The 19767-nt window shown below is 57.1% G+C and overlaps 2 protein-coding genes across 4 annotated transcripts in view; one reads left to right on the top strand and one right to left on the bottom strand.

The window, feature by feature from the left end:
• NADSYN1 (NAD synthetase 1) overlaps window positions 1-14900 on the top strand; it is a 33095-nt gene extending 18195 nt beyond the window's left edge. Inside the window, exons 6-20 of one of the 3 annotated variants that reach the window (XM_082629543.1) lie at window positions 675-763; window positions 938-1055; window positions 1812-1943; window positions 4898-4972; window positions 5821-5945; window positions 6374-6422; window positions 6887-6989; window positions 7432-7600; window positions 8449-8584; window positions 9270-9376; window positions 11217-11348; window positions 11729-11798; window positions 12101-12229; window positions 12853-13029; window positions 14214-14900. In XM_082629543.1, the coding sequence (XP_082485669.1) occupies window positions 675-763; window positions 938-1055; window positions 1812-1943; window positions 4898-4972; window positions 5821-5945; window positions 6374-6422; window positions 6887-6989; window positions 7432-7600; window positions 8449-8584; window positions 9270-9376; window positions 11217-11348; window positions 11729-11798; window positions 12101-12229; window positions 12853-13029; window positions 14214-14264 (1662 nt within the window). In that variant the 3' untranslated portion in view covers window positions 14265-14900. The remainder of the gene's footprint in view (window positions 1-674; window positions 764-937; window positions 1056-1811; window positions 1944-4897; window positions 4973-5820; window positions 5946-6373; window positions 6423-6886; window positions 6990-7431; window positions 7601-8448; window positions 8585-9269; window positions 9377-11216; window positions 11349-11728; window positions 11799-12100; window positions 12230-12852; window positions 13030-14213) is intronic. The other 2 variants (XM_082629544.1, XM_082629542.1) reach the window with 2 other exon arrangements.
• Window positions 14901-17784: 2884 nt separating this feature from the next.
• On the bottom strand, window positions 17785-19238 carry LOC309808986 (mas-related G-protein coupled receptor member X2-like). The gene is given in 4 exon segments (XM_082629572.1): window positions 17785-17859; window positions 18251-18484; window positions 18487-18519; window positions 18522-19238. Coding segments are annotated over 4 exon segments (813 nt in total). The 5' UTR covers window positions 19045-19238; the 3' UTR covers window positions 17785-17836.
• Window positions 19239-19767: the final 529 nt, after the last annotated feature.

The following is a 19767-nucleotide window of genomic DNA, read 5'->3' as shown; positions in this document are numbered from 1 at the left end:
CGGGATGATTTCTTGGCTGAGTGAAATGGCAGCGCAGCTGAAACTTGGTCCCCGAGAGAGGAGGCCAAGGTGGGCCCCACGCCCGGGTGACCCTGTCAGCACTTGCTCATCTCAGTGACTGCTCAGACCTGTGCGGCAGCCTTGGGGGCAGCTCCGTCCCTGCCCTGGAAGCTCCCACCCCTCGGGGGTCACGAACGTAGCTCCTAGAGACACAGGGACCCTGCATCCTGCCCCAGCCCTGCCGTTCAGGGGCTGGATGACCCGTCGGCTGGCGTGAGCTTTGTAAGAGCTCAGTCCGTTCGTTTCTGACATGGGGATGGGACCCCCAGGAGCACAGATGATGTCAAAAGAGCATCCAGCCGATGCTGATGCTGCTGGCCATCTGGGCCCGTGGACGCTTCAGGAACCGAGTCACAGTTAGTTGCAGCCACAATCAAGCCCGTGGCAGCTCAGAGCTCGGCTTCCAGGTGTGACTGAGGCCCTTGGGTCAGCGGAGGAGATGCCTGCTGGCCCCTGGGCTGGGAATGCTCCGGGTCGAGGAAGGATTCATTAGTACTTGAAACAAAACTGTGGCCTTCATGCAAGTCTCATGCGTGACATTTGGCGTCCTGGTTCAGTACATGGCCCAGACGGGATGGCCAAGGGGTCTCAAGTGCTCTGGTCTCCCGACGCAGGAAACCGTGCCCTTTGGGGATGCTGTCCTCTCCACCCGGGACACGTGCATCGGGAGTGAGGTCTGCGAGGAACTCTGGACACCCCACAGGTCAGCCTTGCCCTCTGTACCATAGATCCCATCCTCGCTGGGCCCCGGAGGATTGGGGGTTTGCAGCCTTCCTGGCGTCATGGCCTGGGGCTGGGGAGATGCCCTGGGAGCTGCGGGGCTGGGAGGGTGGGTTGGGGACACCGGTCTCTTTTCTTTGCCCTCCTCTGCCCACAGCCCACACGTGGACATGGGCCTGGATGGCGTGGAGATCTTCACCAATGCCTCAGGCAGCCACCACGTGCTGCGCAAAGCCCATGCCAGGGTGGACCTGGTGACCATGGCCACCACCAAGGTAGGTGGCGGCAGGGATGCTGGAGCGTGTCCGTCTCACACTTGTGACCCCAGCGCCCGGCGCTGGGCGGGGCCTGCGCTGAGGATGCTCGGTGCTTCTGGTTACAGCCGCAGCTGATCGGTGTGCGTGACTCCACTTCCCGGGCCCCACTTGCCTGACCTCAGTTAACCCTCAAAACTGCCCTATGGGCCAGGTGCTATTGATACCTCTGCTCTTTGGAGCAGGACACTCGGTACATGGTGGTCAAGTGGCCCCTGGGCTCACACCCCAGCCATCCGGTTCCTGGGCTGTTGACCATCATACTGGTCTCAGGACAAGTGACATGGTGACTGGGAACCAGGATGCCTGTTGGCACCACAGCAGGGCACGGGGAACGCCCACGAGTTTGTCCCTCTTGATGGCAGCGTGACACCAGGGGCCGTGTTTGCTCTTTCCTGGGACAGAGTCTCGGCTTCATGACCTGGGGGGTTTGTCTTCTCTGAAGCTGTATCTCTCCTTCTGTCTGGTGGAGGTGACAGCGCCTGCCTTGAAGGGTAGTTGGGAGGCGAGAACGGATGATTCGTGTGATGCCTGGTACCTTGGAAGGCCGAGAACACCATAGCTGCGGGCATTCCCTGGAGGCGCACATTTTCTTGCCGGGATGGGGGGCTAATTATGACACAGTCGCAGGGGGCTCTGAAGCTTCATGTGTTTGGGCCGGAGGAGGGTGAAGGTGACGGACCACAGTTGACCATTGCTGTCCCCTGCATTTTCCAGAACGGCGGGATTTACTTGCTGGCCAATCAGAAGGGCTGTGACGGGGACCGGCTGTACTACGACGGCTGTGCCCTGATAGCCATGAACGGCAGCATCTTTGCCCAGGGATCCCAGTTCTCTCTGGACGACGTGGTACGAACCAGCCCGCGTGCGATGGCAGGAGGGTCTCTGGTTCAGGGGCTGTGTTCTCTGTTCTCCCCCATGACGGGGGGTCTGACATGGCCCCCGTGGTGGGTCCTGCTGGTTTTGATTGCTTCCTCTTCACCTCCTTGGTCCGGGAGGGATTCTCACCCTGAGGTTACGGGGACCGCCCGCACAGCACGCTGGATGGATGGGATCCCCGGCAGTTTATCAGCCCCACATGCCCTGCAGGGTCCCCCCCGAGGCTGCACTTGGAGCTGAGGGAGAGGCCAGGAGCTGCAGGAGCGGGCTTTGTAGTGACAAGAGGGGTGACCCCTGGTTCCCGGGAGGATGTGATGGGCTTGTTTGAAGAATCCCATAGCCGGGGCTGGCGGCGAACTGGAGCCAGTCCTCGGGAATGAGCAGACACCGTGCCTGGTCCCCGTGATGAGATCGGAGCCCGTCCTTGGGGGCAGATCCAGGAGGGGGTTTGCAGGTGGGCCATTAGGGGGTTTTCCTCAGAGGTCAAGGCAGCACACACTCCCTGTGGGCCCTGCCCCACGGGTTCTGGAAGCAGCATTGGAGACCCCCACCCTCCTCATTCTGGGGGGCACCCCGGTCTCACTGGACTGATGACCAGCTGGGGGCACGGGGGGGCACGTCCCCCCAACGTTGTCGTAACCTCACTGGAGCCACAAATACGAAAACTGCACACCCTCTGCTTCTGAAAACACATTAACATGGGTGCAGAGCTTTCCCATGTGATTGGACATTAGTTTCCTTTTCAGAGAGAATAAGACGAGATGAAAAGGTGCTTGTAGAGAATCGTGTGGCTCTCCCTGTTGGTTTTTTTTTTTTTTAAAGCACCCAAGAAGGAAAATGGCTGTTACTGCCCCAAAAATGGGAATAGATTCCAATTCTGCAAACGCAACACAACGTAACTTTCAGTGCTAACGGGAAGGGTCACTTTTACTGGGCTCAGACGGTCAGTACAGGCTTCATACGGCATCGCACATCTTGCCTTTGGATCCAACTTGGGTTTTTTTGGAAACAAGTGTTGGAAATGCTCATTCACAGAGGCAGGTGGTAGCAAAAAAAAAAAAAAAAAAAAGTCTCCGGGGATTGCTCTGCCGGAGCAAGGCGAGCGGTGTCACAGAATAAGAAAGTCTACAGGAGCCTCTGTTGTAACTTCTGTTGCTTCACCTCCTTGGCATCCACACAGATGAGGTGATGTTTCATGCCTTCTGCAGTCTCCTCAGGGTTGTTGGCAAGGAAGTGGTTATGACACCAAACTTCGGTTTCAAAATGGACCGAGGAAAGGAACTTTGAAAAGAATCCCATGGTATTTTCTTGCCCAGAGGGAAGCCCGGGGTTTGGCAGTCTGGGCCCCGGCAGCGGGAACACCCCGTCTCACTGCAAAAGTCGTCCTGATCGTGGTCTCTCAGACCTTGCTTTCCAAGTGGCTGCGTCCCCAAAGGCATCCTATTGTTCAGTATTAACCATGTTAAAGACGGAAGGGCGTTGGAGGGGAAGATGAAGTCCATGCAGACGGCTAGGTGTTCACCTGCTCCAAACATGCTTCAGTGCACGTTGGTTTGGCCAAAACGCTCAGCCAAACGTCAGAGCCACAGGCACCTGGTGGCAGGATTGACTGGCAGGTGGGTTGGGGGGTCACCTGCTCCAGGATGAGCAGGCGTGTAGGTCACTACAGGTTCTGGACCCCGTCCAGGCCCCCCAAGGAACCCCCATTTCAGCAAGCACACAGGTGATTCTTCGCCATACAAAAACCTGGGGACCATTGTCTCCCACCCCCTGGAGGGGGCCTTTGAGCCAGAATTCTCTGATTTTGCCTGAGTATTCGGGATAGAGGTGGCACCACTGCCCTGGGGCCAGGGCAGTGCCCTTCTGTTCTGCCACCTCCTCCGTGGTCAGCTGACCTTCTCGAGGGCACATGCTTCTCACAGCCTCGATCGAGCCTTTGTGCAAGGCTAACCTAGTTCTGGGGAAAGTGGACTGGAGCCTCCTTCTCAGGAAGGGTTCATTCCTCTGGTGTCTTCTCACTTTCTGTGGCTTTGTCAAGGCAGTCTGGCGGCTTCAGTGACCCATCACTTGGGAAATGACAGGAGAACCAAAGGACGTGGCAGCTCTTTATTCTCTGTCTATTCACGGGCGTTTCCAGCTTGGGCTAGGCCCGCTGTTGACACAGGTAGCTGTCCACAGCCCAGTGGCAGGAGCGGGGGCCCAGCCACCCTGTGGTGCCCAGAAGCAGTTCTTGCTGTCCTGCACCTGTGTGTGTGAGACAATGTCCTCATAATATAATTTGATTAGTGTTTTTTTTCTTCATAAGGGAAGGAGTAACGTCTATGAGTTAAAACTTTTCCCTTTTCTGTAATTTGCTGCAAGTGGCAGAACCCCCATCTCATCTGGGTTCAGAGGCAATGAAGCATCACCTCCTAGAACACAGGCAGCACGTCCAGGCCAGGACCCCGACGTGATGACTGCCGAGGCTCTGGCTCCACCCCTCTGTCACTCTCCATCTGGGCCTTCCTCTGTGTGGGCTTCATTTTCAGTTGCCTCTTGGTCACAGGATGGCTGCAGGAGCTCCAGCCATGCATCTTCATGCAGCCCCGTTCAAAGGCAGAAAAGTGGCCCTTGCTCCTCATGTGTCTTTTTAAGAAGCTTTCTCAGAAGCCCCAGCAGACACTTATTGACAGGATTGTGTCCTGTGCCGTGATTAACGAATCACCGGCAATTCAGTGGAAGTTCTCGTGGCAACAACAAGAGGAAAGGGCTTTGGGTCGGCAGCACCACTGGCCGTCCCCTCTCCCTGGACCCCCAGTCCCTGCCTTAGAAGGCATAACTCATCGGGTGCCATTTGGCACACCTGTGAAAACAAATTAGACGTGTGAGTGAAAAACAAAACAAAACAGGAAATCACGATTTCTCTTTGAAACTCCCTTCTCCAGGAAGTCCTCACCGCCACGTTGGATTTGGAGGACGTCAGAAGCTACAGGGCAGAGATTTCATCTCGAAACCTGGCGGTAAGTGCTTATAGACACACACATGGGATGCGCATCAAAGACCCAGAATTTTTTTTTAATAACAGCTTTGTTGAGATGTCATTCCCTTACCACACAATTCACTGATTTCGGCACATGATTCAGTGGGTTTTAGTATATTCGTGGAGTCAAGCAGCATCACCACAACAGTGTCAAAACATTCTCATCACCCAAAAGAAGCCCAGACCCATGAGCTGATATCCCCGTCCACCTCCCCCAGGGCCCCCGGCAACCATCTGCATTGTCTCTATGGATTTGCCAATTCTGGACGTTTCATAGAAGTGGAATCATATCATATGTGGCCTTTTGCGTCCGACTTTTTTCCAGAGAATAATGTTTTGTGGCTCATCCATGCTGGAGCGTGTGTTACTGCTTTATTCCTTTTTATGGCAGAATAATATTCCACTGAATGGATAGACCACGTGCCGTTTGTCCATTCATCTGTCAGTGCACGTCTGGACCATTTCCACTCTGTCTGTGATGAATTGTGCTGCTGTGGACACATGCCCAGGTGTCTGTGTGGACGTGTTTGCGTGTCCTTTGTTATATACCTGGGACTGGACTGCAGCGTCCTGTGGTGGTTCCCTGTTTGACTGTAGGAGGCCCTGCCAGACTGTCCTCAGCCACTGCTCCATCTCACGTCCCCCCAGCGCTGTGCAAGGGCTCTGGGCTCCCCACATCCCTGCCAGCGTTTGCTACATCCATCTCTGTTCTGGCCGTCCTGGCGGCTGCGAAGGGTCCCCAGTGGGGTTCTGAGCTGTGTTCCCCACTGGCTGCAGTCATCCCAGGGGCCTGTACAGGTACCAGCGCTGAGGGGTTGTCCTTCCCAGGCCAGCAGGGTGAGCCCCTACCCCCGTGTGAAGGTGGACTTCGCCCTGTCCTGCCATGAGGACCTGCTGGAGCCGCTCTCTGAGCCCGTTGAGTGGAAATACCACAGTCCCGCCGAGGAGATCAGGTGGGGCCCTTGGGATGCTGGAGGGGGGTGGTCTTGTTGTCCCCCGGGGAACACCCCCATCCCCTGCTGCACCGCCAGGTGGCGCTGCGGGGCCAGCGTGTCCTGGTTTCCAGAGCCTGCACTTGACGCTGCAGCCAAACCCTGGCCCATGCCCAGCCCTGCCGCTCCTTGCCCTGTGGGCTCTTGGGCACAGAGATGCTGTACTTGCCTTCCTGTGCCATTTCACAACGGGGCCAATGATAGCACCTGCCCCCTGGGGCTGTTTTGAGATTTCAAATGCGATCGTTCACGGAAGTGCTTAAAGCAGAGACCTGGCTGTCGTGCTGACGGCTCTCACGGGCACTACACCCACCTTGGCACCTGCCCCCAGGTGAGCTGTGGACCAGGTCAGCAGTTCCCCCATCCTAACGCTTCCCATCGTTCCCCAGCCTCGGACCTGCGTGCTGGCTCTGGGATTTTTTAAGGCGCAGCCAACAGGTAAGGCATCACTGTCTCACCAGCGCCCTCTGCTGCTTCTACCAGTTGGTTTGCGTTTGATTCTGCGGCAGGCTGCTGACTTTATTTTTAATGCAAGCATTTCTTGGGTCTGCTTCAGTCGGGAGCCTTGGCTACACTAGCCAGGACCCAAACGTCCTGCTGAGTTTTGGCTCCGTCTTTGGGGTCCTGTCTGATGACACCGAGTTACGAGACTCCCCGCCTCCTGCCAGTTTCGTGATCGTGCGTGTCTGTAATTCACCATGGAGACCCAGCCTTAGACCCTCCACAGTGGAGGTCCCTTTGCCTTCTAGAAAGTCCATCCTGGAACGTGCAGGGCATCTTCTCCCCTCCCCCAGGGAGAGTATTTTGTGGGCGCTCATTTTTGCAGGGGGAGCCGGGCTCATCTGGGGGTGCATTGCTTCCCAGAGGGGCTGCTCACACCCTGTCTGGTCGGCCCGTTCCAGGCGGGGTTCTTCCTGCCCCTGAGCGGCGGGGTGGACAGCGGGGCCACCGCCTGTCTTGTCTACTCCATGTGCCACCTGGTCTGCGAGGCTGTGAAGCACGGAAGTAGGTGATGTCTGGGGCCCGAGCAGGTTCCAGGGGGTCAGCCTGTGGGAGAAGCAGAGGGGAAACCCAGGTCCTGGGCATCGTGGTGGAGGTCGTATTCACATGTCACAGCGTTGCGCCCAAGTCCCAGGGCCTGGGGACAGCAAGGCCATTAAAGTCCCTTCCAGGGCCCACGTGGCTGTGTCCGTCAAGCCACAGGTGCCTGTCGCTGCCGTGTGTCGGCAGTGTGGCCCCAAGGAAAGAACAGGGGCCGTGGGGTCGGGCAAACTCAGGTTCACATCCTGTCACTCTGTGCGGTGACATCGGCCATTCCCTCAGTGTCCGCAGCCTAGAAACGGGCCTCGCGGGGCTGATCTGGCGAGGTTGCCGGGCGGCGGAGAAGGGATTAAATGGTGCAGGCACCTGGCACACGGCACATGCACTTCTGTCCGGTGGTTTTCAGGTCAGGAAGTGCTGGCCGACGTCCGGACCATTGTGAACCAGACCAGCTACACCCCCCAGGACCCCCAGGAGCTCTGCAGCCGCGTCCTGACCACCTGCTACATGGCCAGTGAGAACTCCTCCCGGGAGACGTGCAATAGAGCCAGAGATCTCGCCCAGCAGATCGGAAGGTAGCTGGTCAGTGGCGTCGGGCACGGCCAGGCGGCGGTGACAGCAGGAAGTTCCCCCAAAGGCCACATTTGTGGGTCAGTGAGCACCCCAGAGGCGAGCAGGTTCCCTCCTCACCCCCCTCCAGCTGGGAGCACAGGCAGGCCCTCTCCCCTCCCGGGATCGTGACCCGCCCTCTGCCCCCAAGGAAGGTGGAGAAAGGGCATCTTTCCACACTCGGCTCCATTCAGAATGTTCCATTTATTCTGCCTCCAAGGGAAAGACAAGAGGCTGCCCATTCTGTATGCGGAGCTCAGCTAAAAGCTGTCCCCGCCCAGCAGTTCTGCTCCCAGGGAGATGCCCAAAGGAAGTGAAAGCAGGGACATGAACAAATATTTACACCTTTGGGTCCGTGACAGCGTATTCACAACAGCCAGAACAGCTCAAATGTCCATCGACAGTTGAATAGGTAACCAAAAGGTGGTTACGAGGGGATGATATTCAGCCTTAGAAAGGAATGAAGCACTGACACAGGCTACAACGTGGATGAACACCTGGAAAACATCATCCTGAGTGAAAGAAGCCAGTCACAAAAGGACAGATGTTGTGTGATTCCATTTCTTTGAAATGTCCAGAATATGCAGGTCCACAGAGACAGAGAGTGGGTCAGTTGTCCTCGGGGGCTGGAAAGGGGGTTGGGGAGAGACCGCTCGTGGGCACAGGGTTTCCTTCTGGGCTGATGGAAAGTTCTGGAACTAGAGATGACGTCGTCAGTGTACTCAATGCTGCTGAATGGGACACTTGAAAATGGTAAATTCTGTGTTCTGTGTTTTTGTTTTACTGTCTGCACACCTTCCCTTTCTCTTCCCAGCCACCACATCGGTCTCAACATCGACCCAGCCGTGAAGGCCGTCATGGGCATCTTCAGCCTGGTGACGGGTAAAAGCCCTGTGTTTGCTGCTCACGGAGGAAGCAGCCGGGAGAGCCTGGCCCTGCAGAACGTACAGGTGTGCCTCCCAGATGGGGCCGTTGTCCCCACTCGGGGGCCGCAGGGAACCCGGGGGACAGCTGGCACTGGGGTCAGCAGCCTGCCTTAGAGACCCTGAGTGTGCAGCCTCGTGACAAGGATGGGGGTCTGCGTGTGTGTGCGTGCGTGTGCGTGAGAGTGTGCACATCAGCGTGAGGGTTTGTGAACGTGGGATGTGTATGCAAGTGCGTGCATTTTCTGCATCTTTGGGGGGCGGCTCAGACGCAGCCCCACCTTCCAGGAGGCTGCAGGGGAGCTGGACCCTGCGTGGTCTGTGGGGGGAAAGAGGGGGCCTGGGCTACAGCTGCCTGGGTCTGTCCTGTCTCTCTGTCCCCTTTCTGTGGGTGCGGGTGACCTTGCCCAGCAGTGCAGGGAGTGACAGGAGGGACCACGGTCTCCCCCGCTGGCTTCGCAGCGCTGTCTCACCGCGGCCTTGGGCTTTGGTTCTTCCATCTCTGTGGCTGAGCGTGGGAGCCCACGGTGCGGGTGAGGGGACCACGGGCTCCCGGCCCCTCTGGACGCTGGAAGCTCCTGCATCACTTAAACTTTCGTGTCCTCCTGAGGTTGCTGGGAGAGCCCCTGCCCCGAGCGGCAGGGAGGCGGTGTTAGCATGCACGTCCCCCACCCCCGCCCCACGCGGATGATGTTCCCCTCCTGTGGTGCAGGCGCGGGTGAGGATGGTCATTGCCTACCTGTTCGCTCAGCTGAGCCTCTGGTCCCGGGGCGCCCCAGGCAGACTTCTCGTGCTTGGATCTGCCAACGTGGATGAGAGGTGTGTGTGCCCTTGCTCTGGATGAGTCCCCTAGTTGACCCACGGCCACTCCGGCCGGGTCTGTGTCTCCCACACTCTGCCTTGGCTCCTGATGCATCTTTGAGAGCAGCCGACGGAGGAAAGAGGCACAGGGGTCAGGTGAAAACGATGATCTCTTCTGGCCTGTAAATCCTGGCCCTTGCCCACGGACCGGACCCTGTTCCTTCCGTCAGCCATCCGTTTTTGTTTTTTTTTTAACATTGAGCCTTCTTTTAATTTATTTATTTTTATTTTTGGCTGTGTTGGGTCTTCATTTCTGTGCAAGGGCTTTCTCTAGTTGTGGCAAGCGGGGGCCACTCTTCATCGCGGTGCGCGGGCCTCTCACTGTCGCGGCCTCTCTTGTTGCGGAGCACAGGCTCCAGACATGCAGGCTCAGTAGTTGTGGCTCACGGGCCTAGTTGCTCCGCAGCCTGTGGGATCTTCCCAGATCAGGGCTCGAACCCGTGTCCCCTGCATTAGCAGGCAGATTCTCAACCACTGCGCCACCAGGGAAGCCCAGCCATCCGTTTAACGGGACAGGGAGTGATGTTACACCCACCTCGGGGTTGCTTGAAGGAGCCCCGCTCAGGGCGGCGCAGGTTTTAATCCCCCCTGTCTGGGACCCAGAGGGTCTTACACCCCGGCTTTGCACCCTCGTGGGAGCCTGGAGGGCTGAGTGGTTGGTTTTTCTCTTGAAAAGTGGGGAGAGGTCAGCCGTGTGAGTGCAGGTGGGACAAAGGCCAAACAGTACCCACAGCACAGGTCAGCAATGGCCTTGGAACAGGGGGAGCTTGGGACGTGGGTGAAGAGCTGCGGTCATCCAGTGGTCCAGCGAGAATATGGTAGTGGTGGTGGTGGGGTGGAGAGGGACGGATGCATCGAAGGGGTGAGTGTCGTGGGGTTGAGGTGACAAGTGGGCACAAAGTCGGTGGCTTCAAGACGCAAATGAATTATCTTACAGTTCGGTAGGATAGGGTTTCAACACGGATCTCACTGGGCCAAAGTCAAGGTGGCACAGGGCCGGTTCCTTCTGGAGGCTCCAGGAGAGAAGCTGTTCCTCGCCTTTTCCAGCTCCTGGGGGCGCCTGCATCCTTTGGCGTGTGGCCCCTTCCTCTGTCTGCAGAGCCAATGGTGCAGAATCTCTGCGCCTTTCCTGTGGCCACAGCCCCCACTGGCTGACTGACGCCCCCTGCCCACCAGTCCTCTCTTCCACATTTAAGGACCCTTGTGATTGCATTTAGGGCCCACCCCATAATCCAGGGTAATCACCCGTCTCGAGGTCCTCAGCCTCATCTCATCTGCGGAGTTGCTTTCACCCTGTATGTGTATGTGTACAGGTTCCGGGTATTAGGACGTGGGCATTTTGGGGGCCACTCTGCCCACCACAGGAGGCGTCCAGCAGTGGGGAGGCGGTACTGCTGCTGTCGGCTCAGCGTCCACGTGCACTGAGGTCCTGCCCCTCCCTGTCAAGGACCTCCATCCCTCAGCTCCGCACTCTGCTGGCCCCAGCCCTCCCCTCCCAGATGGGCCGCTTCCAGGTGGCTGCCGGTCAGTCCCCAAGCTGCTTCCCGGCCCAGACGTCTCGTCTGGCTTGCTGGACACTCCTCCTCGGCTGTCCGTAGCCTCTTCCTCTATCCCCAGTCTGCCCCAGCACGTCAGGCTTCTCCAAGACCCTTGAATCTGCCAAGCCTTGGCCCCAGGGCCCTGGAGGAAGCGAGTCTTCGGATGCCCAGGGACTGGATGGCCAGGCCCCCAGGTTCATGGAATCTGCAGCCCCTCGGGTCTGCTGCATGGAAACTGCACGTTCTTTCTCCTGCTGCAGCCTCCTCGGCTACCTGACCAAGTACGACTGCTCCAGCGCAGACATCAACCCCATAGGCGGGATAAGCAAGACGGACCTGAGAGCCTTCGTCCAGCTCTGCATGGAGCGCTTCCACCTTCCCGCCCTGCAGAGGTGCGTGTGCGCCCTCGAGGCCTCAGCTGGGGCCCCTGAGCCACCGGGTATGCGTCTCGGCACAGCCCCGGGCCACCCTCGCCCCACTCAGCCACCTTCCATAGCTCCCACCTCCTGATGGAAACAGTCCTGCCCTTCAGGGGCGCTTGGGGTCCCGAGACCAGGCAGCCCCTTCCTTCGCGTCGGTGCCGCCCTGGCTCTGGCCAGATCAGGCAGCCGCTGCTTCCCTCTTCCCCTCACCACCCTTCTCCCGCCGTCGTAAGGCCGGGCGGTCTGTGTATCCCTCCGTCTTCGGGCTGAGCAGTGGCTGGTGCTTTCATGGTATCTGTTGAGTTAATAACGCAGGTGTTGTGACTGACCTCTGTGTGTCTTGGCCGCAGCATCCTGGCAGCACCAGCCACTGCCGAGCTGGAGCCCTTGGCCCATGGACGGGTGTCCCAGACTGACGAGGTAACGGCGGTGGCTTTGTCACTGTGCTTCTTCCCCACCTCCCTGCTGCTGGGTTCCTTCATGGCCTCCTTTCTGCCCCAACACGCCATGCTCCATCGCTGGGTTCCTGGCCTGGGAGCCCAGGGCTCAGCGTCATCCATTGCCGGCCTTCAGTGTTCAATTCAGGTCTCTCGAGGTTGGAGCCAGGAGGGAGGTGATGAGGCGAGTCGGGGGGGCCTCGGTTCCATCTCCAGCAGAAGTTTTAACCTGTCCCCCAGCACTGACTTGCTGTCACTCATGAGACGCATCTCTTTTGTCCCCAGGAAGACATGGGAGTGACCTACGCAGAGCTGTCGGTCTACGGGAGGCTCCGGAAGATCACCAGGATGGGGCCCTACAGCATGTTCTGCAAACTCGTCTACATGTGGAAGGACGTCTGCACCCCCAGACAGGTAAGCCACGTGCAGTGTCCTCGGGGAGTCGGCAGGTAAGGTCACCTTGTGGGTGGATTTGACTCCGGAGCAGGTGGCCACAGTGTGACCTTAAAATGAGAACACTCTCTCTCTCTAAGGATCTACGGTCCAGTTTTAGGCTCTCAGCAGCCCGGGCCTTCCTCCTGCCCTGGCTAAGTTTGTCTGAGTGGGGCTGGACCCCATCGTAACAAGCAAGCTCCTCCTCCTCTTTGGGGGGCAGAGGGCAAACTCTGAGGTTGGAATATCGCTGCTTTTCCGTGAGTTGTCAGGCTCATTAGGGCCGAAGCCCACAGACAGAGTGGTCCCCGCAGAACCGCCTGGAAGCCTCGTGAGATACATCTTCCCGGGACCCCTGACCGGGGCTCCTGATGCAGCTTCTGGGGTGCTGGAGTCAGGAGCCCGTGTCTTCAAAGCTCATCCCGCTGCCCCAGCCCGAGCAGTGGCACCGATCCACTCCTGCCTTCGGGGGGTTCAAACGCAGCCGTGTTGCCGGGGGTGGGTGCTGTTAGCTGGCACAGCCCAGGGCAGTGCTGCCGGGAACACCAGCCTGGGGTCTTTCCGACTTTGCCAGCATCAGGCCCTGTGCCTCCTTCGCCTCCCAGGTGGCCGACAAAGTGAAGCGGTTTTTCTCGAAGTATTCCATGAATAGACACAAAATGACCACACTGACCCCCGCGTATCACGCCGAGAGCTACAGCCCAGACGACAACAGGTTCGATCTGCGGCCGTTTCTGTACAACACCCGCTGGCCTTGGCAGTTCCGCTGCATAGAAACTCAGGTAAATCAGGCAGAAATGGTTTTTCTCCCTGTTAAATGTCTGTTGAGGGAATATCAGCTCATTTCCATTGAGGACTGAGAAGCTTTTTAATATATACAGTGGCATTTTTTAGCGTCCTTCTTTCTGCAAAGGATCCAGTATGTTTCAGGTCAATCGGAGCATGAGCTATTTTGGGCTGTGCTGAGGATGCTAAAATTAGGGGCTACCGCACTGTGTCAGTGTGGTACCAGTCACTGTCATTTCTAGACTACTAGGGCATCCAACTGGCTTCACATCTTCTAAACCATCTGTTTTTCATTTATTCCCCTAATTACCTAAGAATAGAACCACCTTGCCTGAGAATTCAGGCTTCTTTTATACTAAAAGGGGAGGGACTAAAGTCAAACGTTTCCTGGCTCCAGAGGGGATGTGTGTTTTTCTTCCTCCCTGCAGCCATTCATTGGTGGGCCTGGTCAGGATGTTTCCTGTGAACTAAACAAAGGCATTTTAGCTTAATGTTCATGACCTGGGAGGCAGGGTTGGGCCAGAGATGGGCCATTATGTATAATTTAAGCTTATAGGCAATATCCCTTTAGTGACGGACTAGCCCAGCGGCCGGAGCCAGCCGGTGGGGAGCGGGGAGCATCCATGAGGAGATGATGTGCAAACTGAGATGGGACGCAAGCAACACTGCACGTCCGTGGCCGTGGCCCTCATCCAGGGGTCGCCAGGCAATGTCTGGAGACAGTTTGGGTTGTCATACCTGGGGAGGGGTCTCTGCTGCTGCCCCTAGTGGGCGGAGTCCAGGGATGCCGCTGAAACACCCCACAGTGCACAGCACAGCCTTCTCCCCCCGGCCAAGTATTAGTCAGCCGTGGGGCCTCGCTTCCACCAGTACACACTCAGGAGTGGGTTCCCTCACATCAGGCCTGGGGTTCAGAGGGTGTGCAAAGACCCTCAAGTGGAGAAAAACACATGTGGGCAAAGATGGAACTCACCTGGAGTCTTCTAGCCCAGCAGTGACCCCCGTGCCCGGGCCAGGGCACATCCTTCCGGACTCTGGATCCACGTCTCATCACTGAAGGTGCTGTCCGAGGACCTGCTTTTTCAGTCCCGTGACCGCGACCCTCTTTTCGGGTGCATCGGTGCATCGTGACGGCCTAGCCGTTCAGGTCCTCGTGGTGACGCTGCATCTTCTCTTCTAGGTTCTCCAGCTGGAGAGCAGACAGCGTCAGGACCTGGACGGCGTGGACTGAGCCCGGGTCCTGCGCAGAGGGCTCCCCTCCCGCGAGGATGCGCGTGCTACGTCTGCCTTGCTGGTGACTGTGCAGGAGCGGCTGGCGTGTCGATAAGCCCCATCTGACGTATTTCAAGGAGAGGGATCTTTTCGGTCTAGTTTCTTTAAAAAAGGCTGAAATACAAGAGGATGCGATTTTAAACCTGCTTCTTTTTTTTTTTAATTAATTTTTATTGGCGTATAGGTGATTTACAATGTTGTGTTAGTTTCTGCTGTACGGCAAAGTGAATCTGCCATAGTATACATATATCCACTCTCTTTTAGATTCTTTTTCCCACATAGGGCATTACAGAGTCTGAGCAGCGTTCCCTGTGCTGTACAGCAGGTATTGGGATGGACATACACAGACTACTATATGTAAACCCTCTTCTTGAAGTGAGCGCCTTCCCCTGCCCCTCTGGCCCTTGTGCAGCATCTCCTCTGAGTGTCACCTGAGCTGAAAGAGGATTTTCCAGGCAGGGATGGAGGAGGCCCTGGGGGGTGGAGGGTGGTTCTAGAATGACTGTCCCCACCCGTCACCCACCCTTGCAATCTTTGTAGTCTTGCAAAGCAGCCCTTTCTCCTTTTCTTCGTCTGTCCTTGTGTATGATTCTTCTCACTATAAACTGGCCCATTTCCCTGATTTCTCTTTCCTGGTCACCGTCATTGTCATTCCGAGGACCTAAACCTTCAGGGATGTAGATTTGCCTCCATCCTGTGCCACCAGGGAAGGAAGGCTTCACATGCTCTCGGGGCAGGCTGCCCGGTCACCATCCCTGCCCCCACCATGTGCTGCCCTAAGGAAAGACCCCCCTGGGGGGGCCAGCTGCCTGCCGTCCTTGCCAGCCTCCTCCTCCCATTTCGGTCTCACCATCCTGGGTCAGCACCCAGGTTAAGTGGAACGATGCCAGTGTGGGCGGGAGGAGAGAGCTGGGCTCTGGTTGCGGGCCTTGCAGAAGGTCCAGCCTTGGGCCTGAGCAACACAGCTCAGCCCCCATTCTGCTGGAACACCAGGAATTCCTAAGAATCCCCAGGAATATTTACAAACTGCATCAGCTTGGACTTTCTGCGTGTGTGTTACCAAAAGCCTTACCCAAGAAAAGAACCTGGTGAACAAGGAAAGGAATTTATTGATGGACGTGCTGAGTGGTCTGGGGGAGTGACAGCTTCAGGCCTGGCTGGACCCAGGGTTTGTGCCATGTCATTGGAACTTGTTTCTCTCTTCACCTGACTCTGTCTCTGTGCGCTGGCTTCCTCTTGTGACTCCAGTCTTGCAAACTCCCAAGTTCAGATCCAGCAGGAGATTAGCACATGTGCCTTCCCCGTTTCTTCAGTACAGGCCCTGGATTAGCTCACTTGGGTCATATGCCCATTTCTGAACCAGTTAGCTACTGCCCCGAGGTCCTCCAAACAGGAACGGCCACTGCACACACCCTCAGGCCGTGGCCCGGGCCCAGGCTCTGGACGATGGCTCCTTGGATCTAAGTCCACGTTTCCTGGCAATGCTACTGCAGGCCCTGGGCCTGCAAAGCACATGCACAGACCTTTCCTCAACTTCCCACAGTGACACCAACACCCAGGGACGTATTAATAAGACTCCAGGCTTGGGCCGAGGGAAGGGAGCAAGGGCACCCTGCCCTCTTTCCCCGAAGGCTGCCGCCATCTTTGTATCTCCCACCCCCGGAATCCAGAACCCCTCCCGCAGGCTCGGGGACAGAATAACCCCTTCTCCCTCACCCCACCGAGGGCCACTTTTCAGTGATGTAAAGTCACTCGACGTAAAGACAGCCTTTTACACCACGATGCAAAGCCGCATCCTGTTTACCGTCTCCGACTCCTCTTCCAGAAGAGAGTCTTGGCCTTGTGGACCCAAATCCCAGTGCTACGGTCTGAATGTTTGCATCCCCCCAAAATACATATGGGAAATCCTAACCCCCCCATGTGAGGGTGTGGCCTCTGGCAGGTCATGAGGGCCTGAGGGTGGAGCCCCACGAATGGGATCGCTGTCCTTATAACAGAGACCCCAGGCAGCCCCTGGCCCCTGTGCCACGTGAGGACCCAGTGAGAAGTGTCCGACCCAACGCAGAAGAGGCCCCTCCCCCGACCCTGCCCACACGTGGTCTTGACTTCCAGCCTCCAGAGCTGTGAGCAGTGCCCTTTTGTTTATGTGTCACCAGGTCTGTGGCATCAATATTTTGTTACAGCAGCCCGCACGTATGTATTAAGACCCCCGTGAAGGTGTTTCTCCTAAAACAGGAAAAGTTTACGCTTCAAGGAGAATTCAGTCCTTCACCTTCGGGAGAATCGGGAAAGAAAACAAAATAGCAGTAAAAGCTATTCTTAGAGCCGATGTGGCCCAGGTACGCCAATGAGTATCTACCTAACTTGAGGACAGTTTTGAGGACGGCCGGCGAGTGGATGGGTGCATCCCGTGCGGGCAGCCCTCCCTGACCCTGTGGGTCTCATCCCAGCGTTGGGCCCTCATGGGTGGTGACACGGATGAGCTCAAGAGGACGTGGCCGTGGGTCCTGCAGCCGAGGGGTGACAGCTCACACGGTGCTGTCACCTTCTGGGTTGGCTGTCACCCAGGGTGACGGCCAGGCCCCTTGGTGCAGGTGTCGGCACCCCACGGGGGTCCTCCGGGGGGACGAGACATCCTCTTGTCTGCCGCCCCCCTCCCCAGCCACGCACACCCTCCTGAGGCCACGGCTCCTGCACCACGTGTGCTGGGGGGGGGGGGCTTCTGCTCCAGGGAAGGGAGATGGGGGAGCGTGGACACCGAGGACAGCCAGTCGTGGGGTCAGTGGCAGCGTCCTGGACATTGTTCTGCAAGGGCCTCCTGCACTCAGGGACCCCAGGACCCTGGCCACTGGTCATCCAGGTATAGGGTAGGGTCCCCCATTTATAAGGTAGTGTCCCCCAGCTATAGGAAGTGTCCCCCCAGCTACTGGGTAGTGTCCCTCCCGTTAAAAGATTGTCACCAGAGCTTGGCTAATGAGGAGCTATGGGTTCCTATCTGCAGCTCCAGCTCGTCGTGTGGGCTCCTGGCTCTTTTCTGAGACCCAAACATAGACAAGCCCGCCCACCCCAGCTCCTGGGGAGGGCAGTGAAGCCTCATGTCAAACCCAGAGCTAACTCGGAATCTCCTGGGGTCGCTCCTGAGAGCGAAGACTCACCGGCACCTTCCTCTCGGTTGGACGGTCGCACAAGCTTTGGCCGAAACATTTCACTCAACAGTCAAAGCAGCCTGGGGGGACCACGCGGAGACCTGAGTGTCACTGCAGCGTGAGCTACTGACGCAGCCAAACCCGCACCCAACTGGACGTTGCCCACCCCGCCCCCAGACAGCATTGGTCAACAAATCTTTATTTCGCTGGAATTCCAAAAAGGAGAGAGTTTTGAGAGAGAGAGTACATCCCACGAGGTCAATCCATTAAAAGTCAAGGAAGAAGAAAATAAAACACTGTATTCAGACCCTAGAACATGCTGGAAAAAATGGGCAAAGGACAAGGGTGCGTCATTTCCAAGGACCAGTCTACATCCGAAAGGAATTTAGCAGCCTTTGTTTTCCAAAACTGAAAATGAGCAGAATTTTAACAGTAAGTCAGAGGTGAAAATTGACTTTCTGAGGTTGGTGAGTGTGACTTCACAAACTTTCTGACGGATAATTTAACAGGTTTCAAAAGGCTCAAATGTGTGCATTTGGTTTCATATACATACAAAAAATTCTGCTTCTGGCTATTCTCGTTTTTCACAAAGAGGAGGCTGGGAAGGGAGCTATTTGGGGGTGCTGACTTGGGGAGCTCTGTCCCGCTGGCAGCGAGGCATAGTTACCAGCAGGAGATGATAGGGACCGTGCCCCAGGGACACGGATCCACTGGGAGCCCCCCATCCTTCAGAGGTCCACCCTCTCCTCCTTGCCGGTCAGGGGCACCTTCCCATCCTCACCATCCTCTGTTTCCTCACCCAGGGCTCTTTGGAGGACCGCCTTGAGGGGCTCCCTCAGCCGCTGTCTCTGAAGGTCCCCAATGAAAAAGTAAATAGCACGGTGAGCCGTGCTGTTGATGCAGGACAGGAGGATGCAGACGTCGCTGAGAGTGTGGTTTTTCATGTCAGCCACGAGGAACCTGATGATGCAGGGGGGCAGGCCAAAGAGAAAGAAGCCCGGGACCGAGAACAGAAGGACCAGGTAGAGCCTATGGGCCAGTGTTGCTGGGAGCTCGCCTGGACTTGGGGAGCAACAGCAGACTGGACATGCCCAGGATGGAGAACAGCAGGATGACCCACATGGTGGTGGCGGTCGTAAGTGCAGGACAGAACCTTGTCCTTGGGATGCATAACTGACCACAGGCATGACCTCTCAGTATATTAACCGAAAAGATCGGAATCCGGAGCAGGGCGCTCACGTTGCCTGACAGGTGCTTGGGGCAACGACACCGATACCAAATAGGGAAGAAGGAGGACAGACAGCGCCGGGAGCTGATGGCGGCCATGACGCCCAGGCCAGTGAAGTAGAGGGAGAACCTCAGGACCATAAAGGCATCATGCAGGTGAAAGGGATAGTAAAGGAAAAGCTTCAGGATTTGGCGGACAGAGGATACAGTCTGGAAACAAAGGTTCATGAAATCTTCGACGGCCAGATTGAGGCTGTAGATGAAGAAGGCATTTTTCTTGGTGGACAGATGGACAAACCAGATTACTATTCCAGTTCCCACCAACCCACAAAGGGCCACAACCACAGTGATGGACCGGAAGATCATGTGGTCAGTGTTCTCTGATCTTGGAGCCAGCGCTGTGGCATCAATGCTCAAATGATTGCATGTCTTTTTTTTTTTGTCTTTTTTTTGTGTGTGTGGTGCGTGGGCCTCTCACTGTCGTGGCCTCTCCCATTGCGGAGCACAGGCTCCGGACGCGCAGGCTCAGCCGCCATGGCTCAAGAGCCCAGCCGCTCCGCGGCATGTGGGATCTTCCCAGACCGGGGCACGAACCTGCATCCCCTACATCAGCAGGCGGACTCTCAACCACTGCGCCACCAGGGAAGCCCTGGAATACTCCATCTTAAACGTGAGCACACTGAGGCTCAGAGGGGTTAAGCGAGACGGAGCAGAAAGACAGGCAAGTAGTGACCCCGCCCCCCACCCCAGACCACAGTCCCTCCACCAGCGGGACCACGGCTGGCTCAGGTGCCCCCAACCCCACTCAGGCTGCCCCGACCCTCCCTCAGCCCCCAGACCCCTTTGCCGTGTCTGGGACAGACACAGCTCAGCAGCCCTCAGGAGCTCCCTCCCTCCCGGAGACCACACCCCATGTTCAGGGGGCTCTAAATTCCTCCTTCTTGGGCTCCACGGACCAGGTACACCTTCCCTGAGGAGCCCCAGAAATGCAGCATCCTCTGGGGTCTCTATGGACCCCTGGCCTTGGGCATGGAAGCAGGTCACACAGCGGGTGTGCGGTCAGATGGCCGGCGCTGTTCTCCAGGCTGG

This window comes from Mesoplodon mirus (genome assembly GCF_964341445.2).
Source record: "Mesoplodon mirus genome assembly, chromosome: 7".
NCBI lineage: Eukaryota > Metazoa > Chordata > Mammalia > Artiodactyla > Ziphiidae > Mesoplodon > Mesoplodon mirus.
This window is presented reverse-complemented; position numbering and strand designations above follow the sequence as displayed.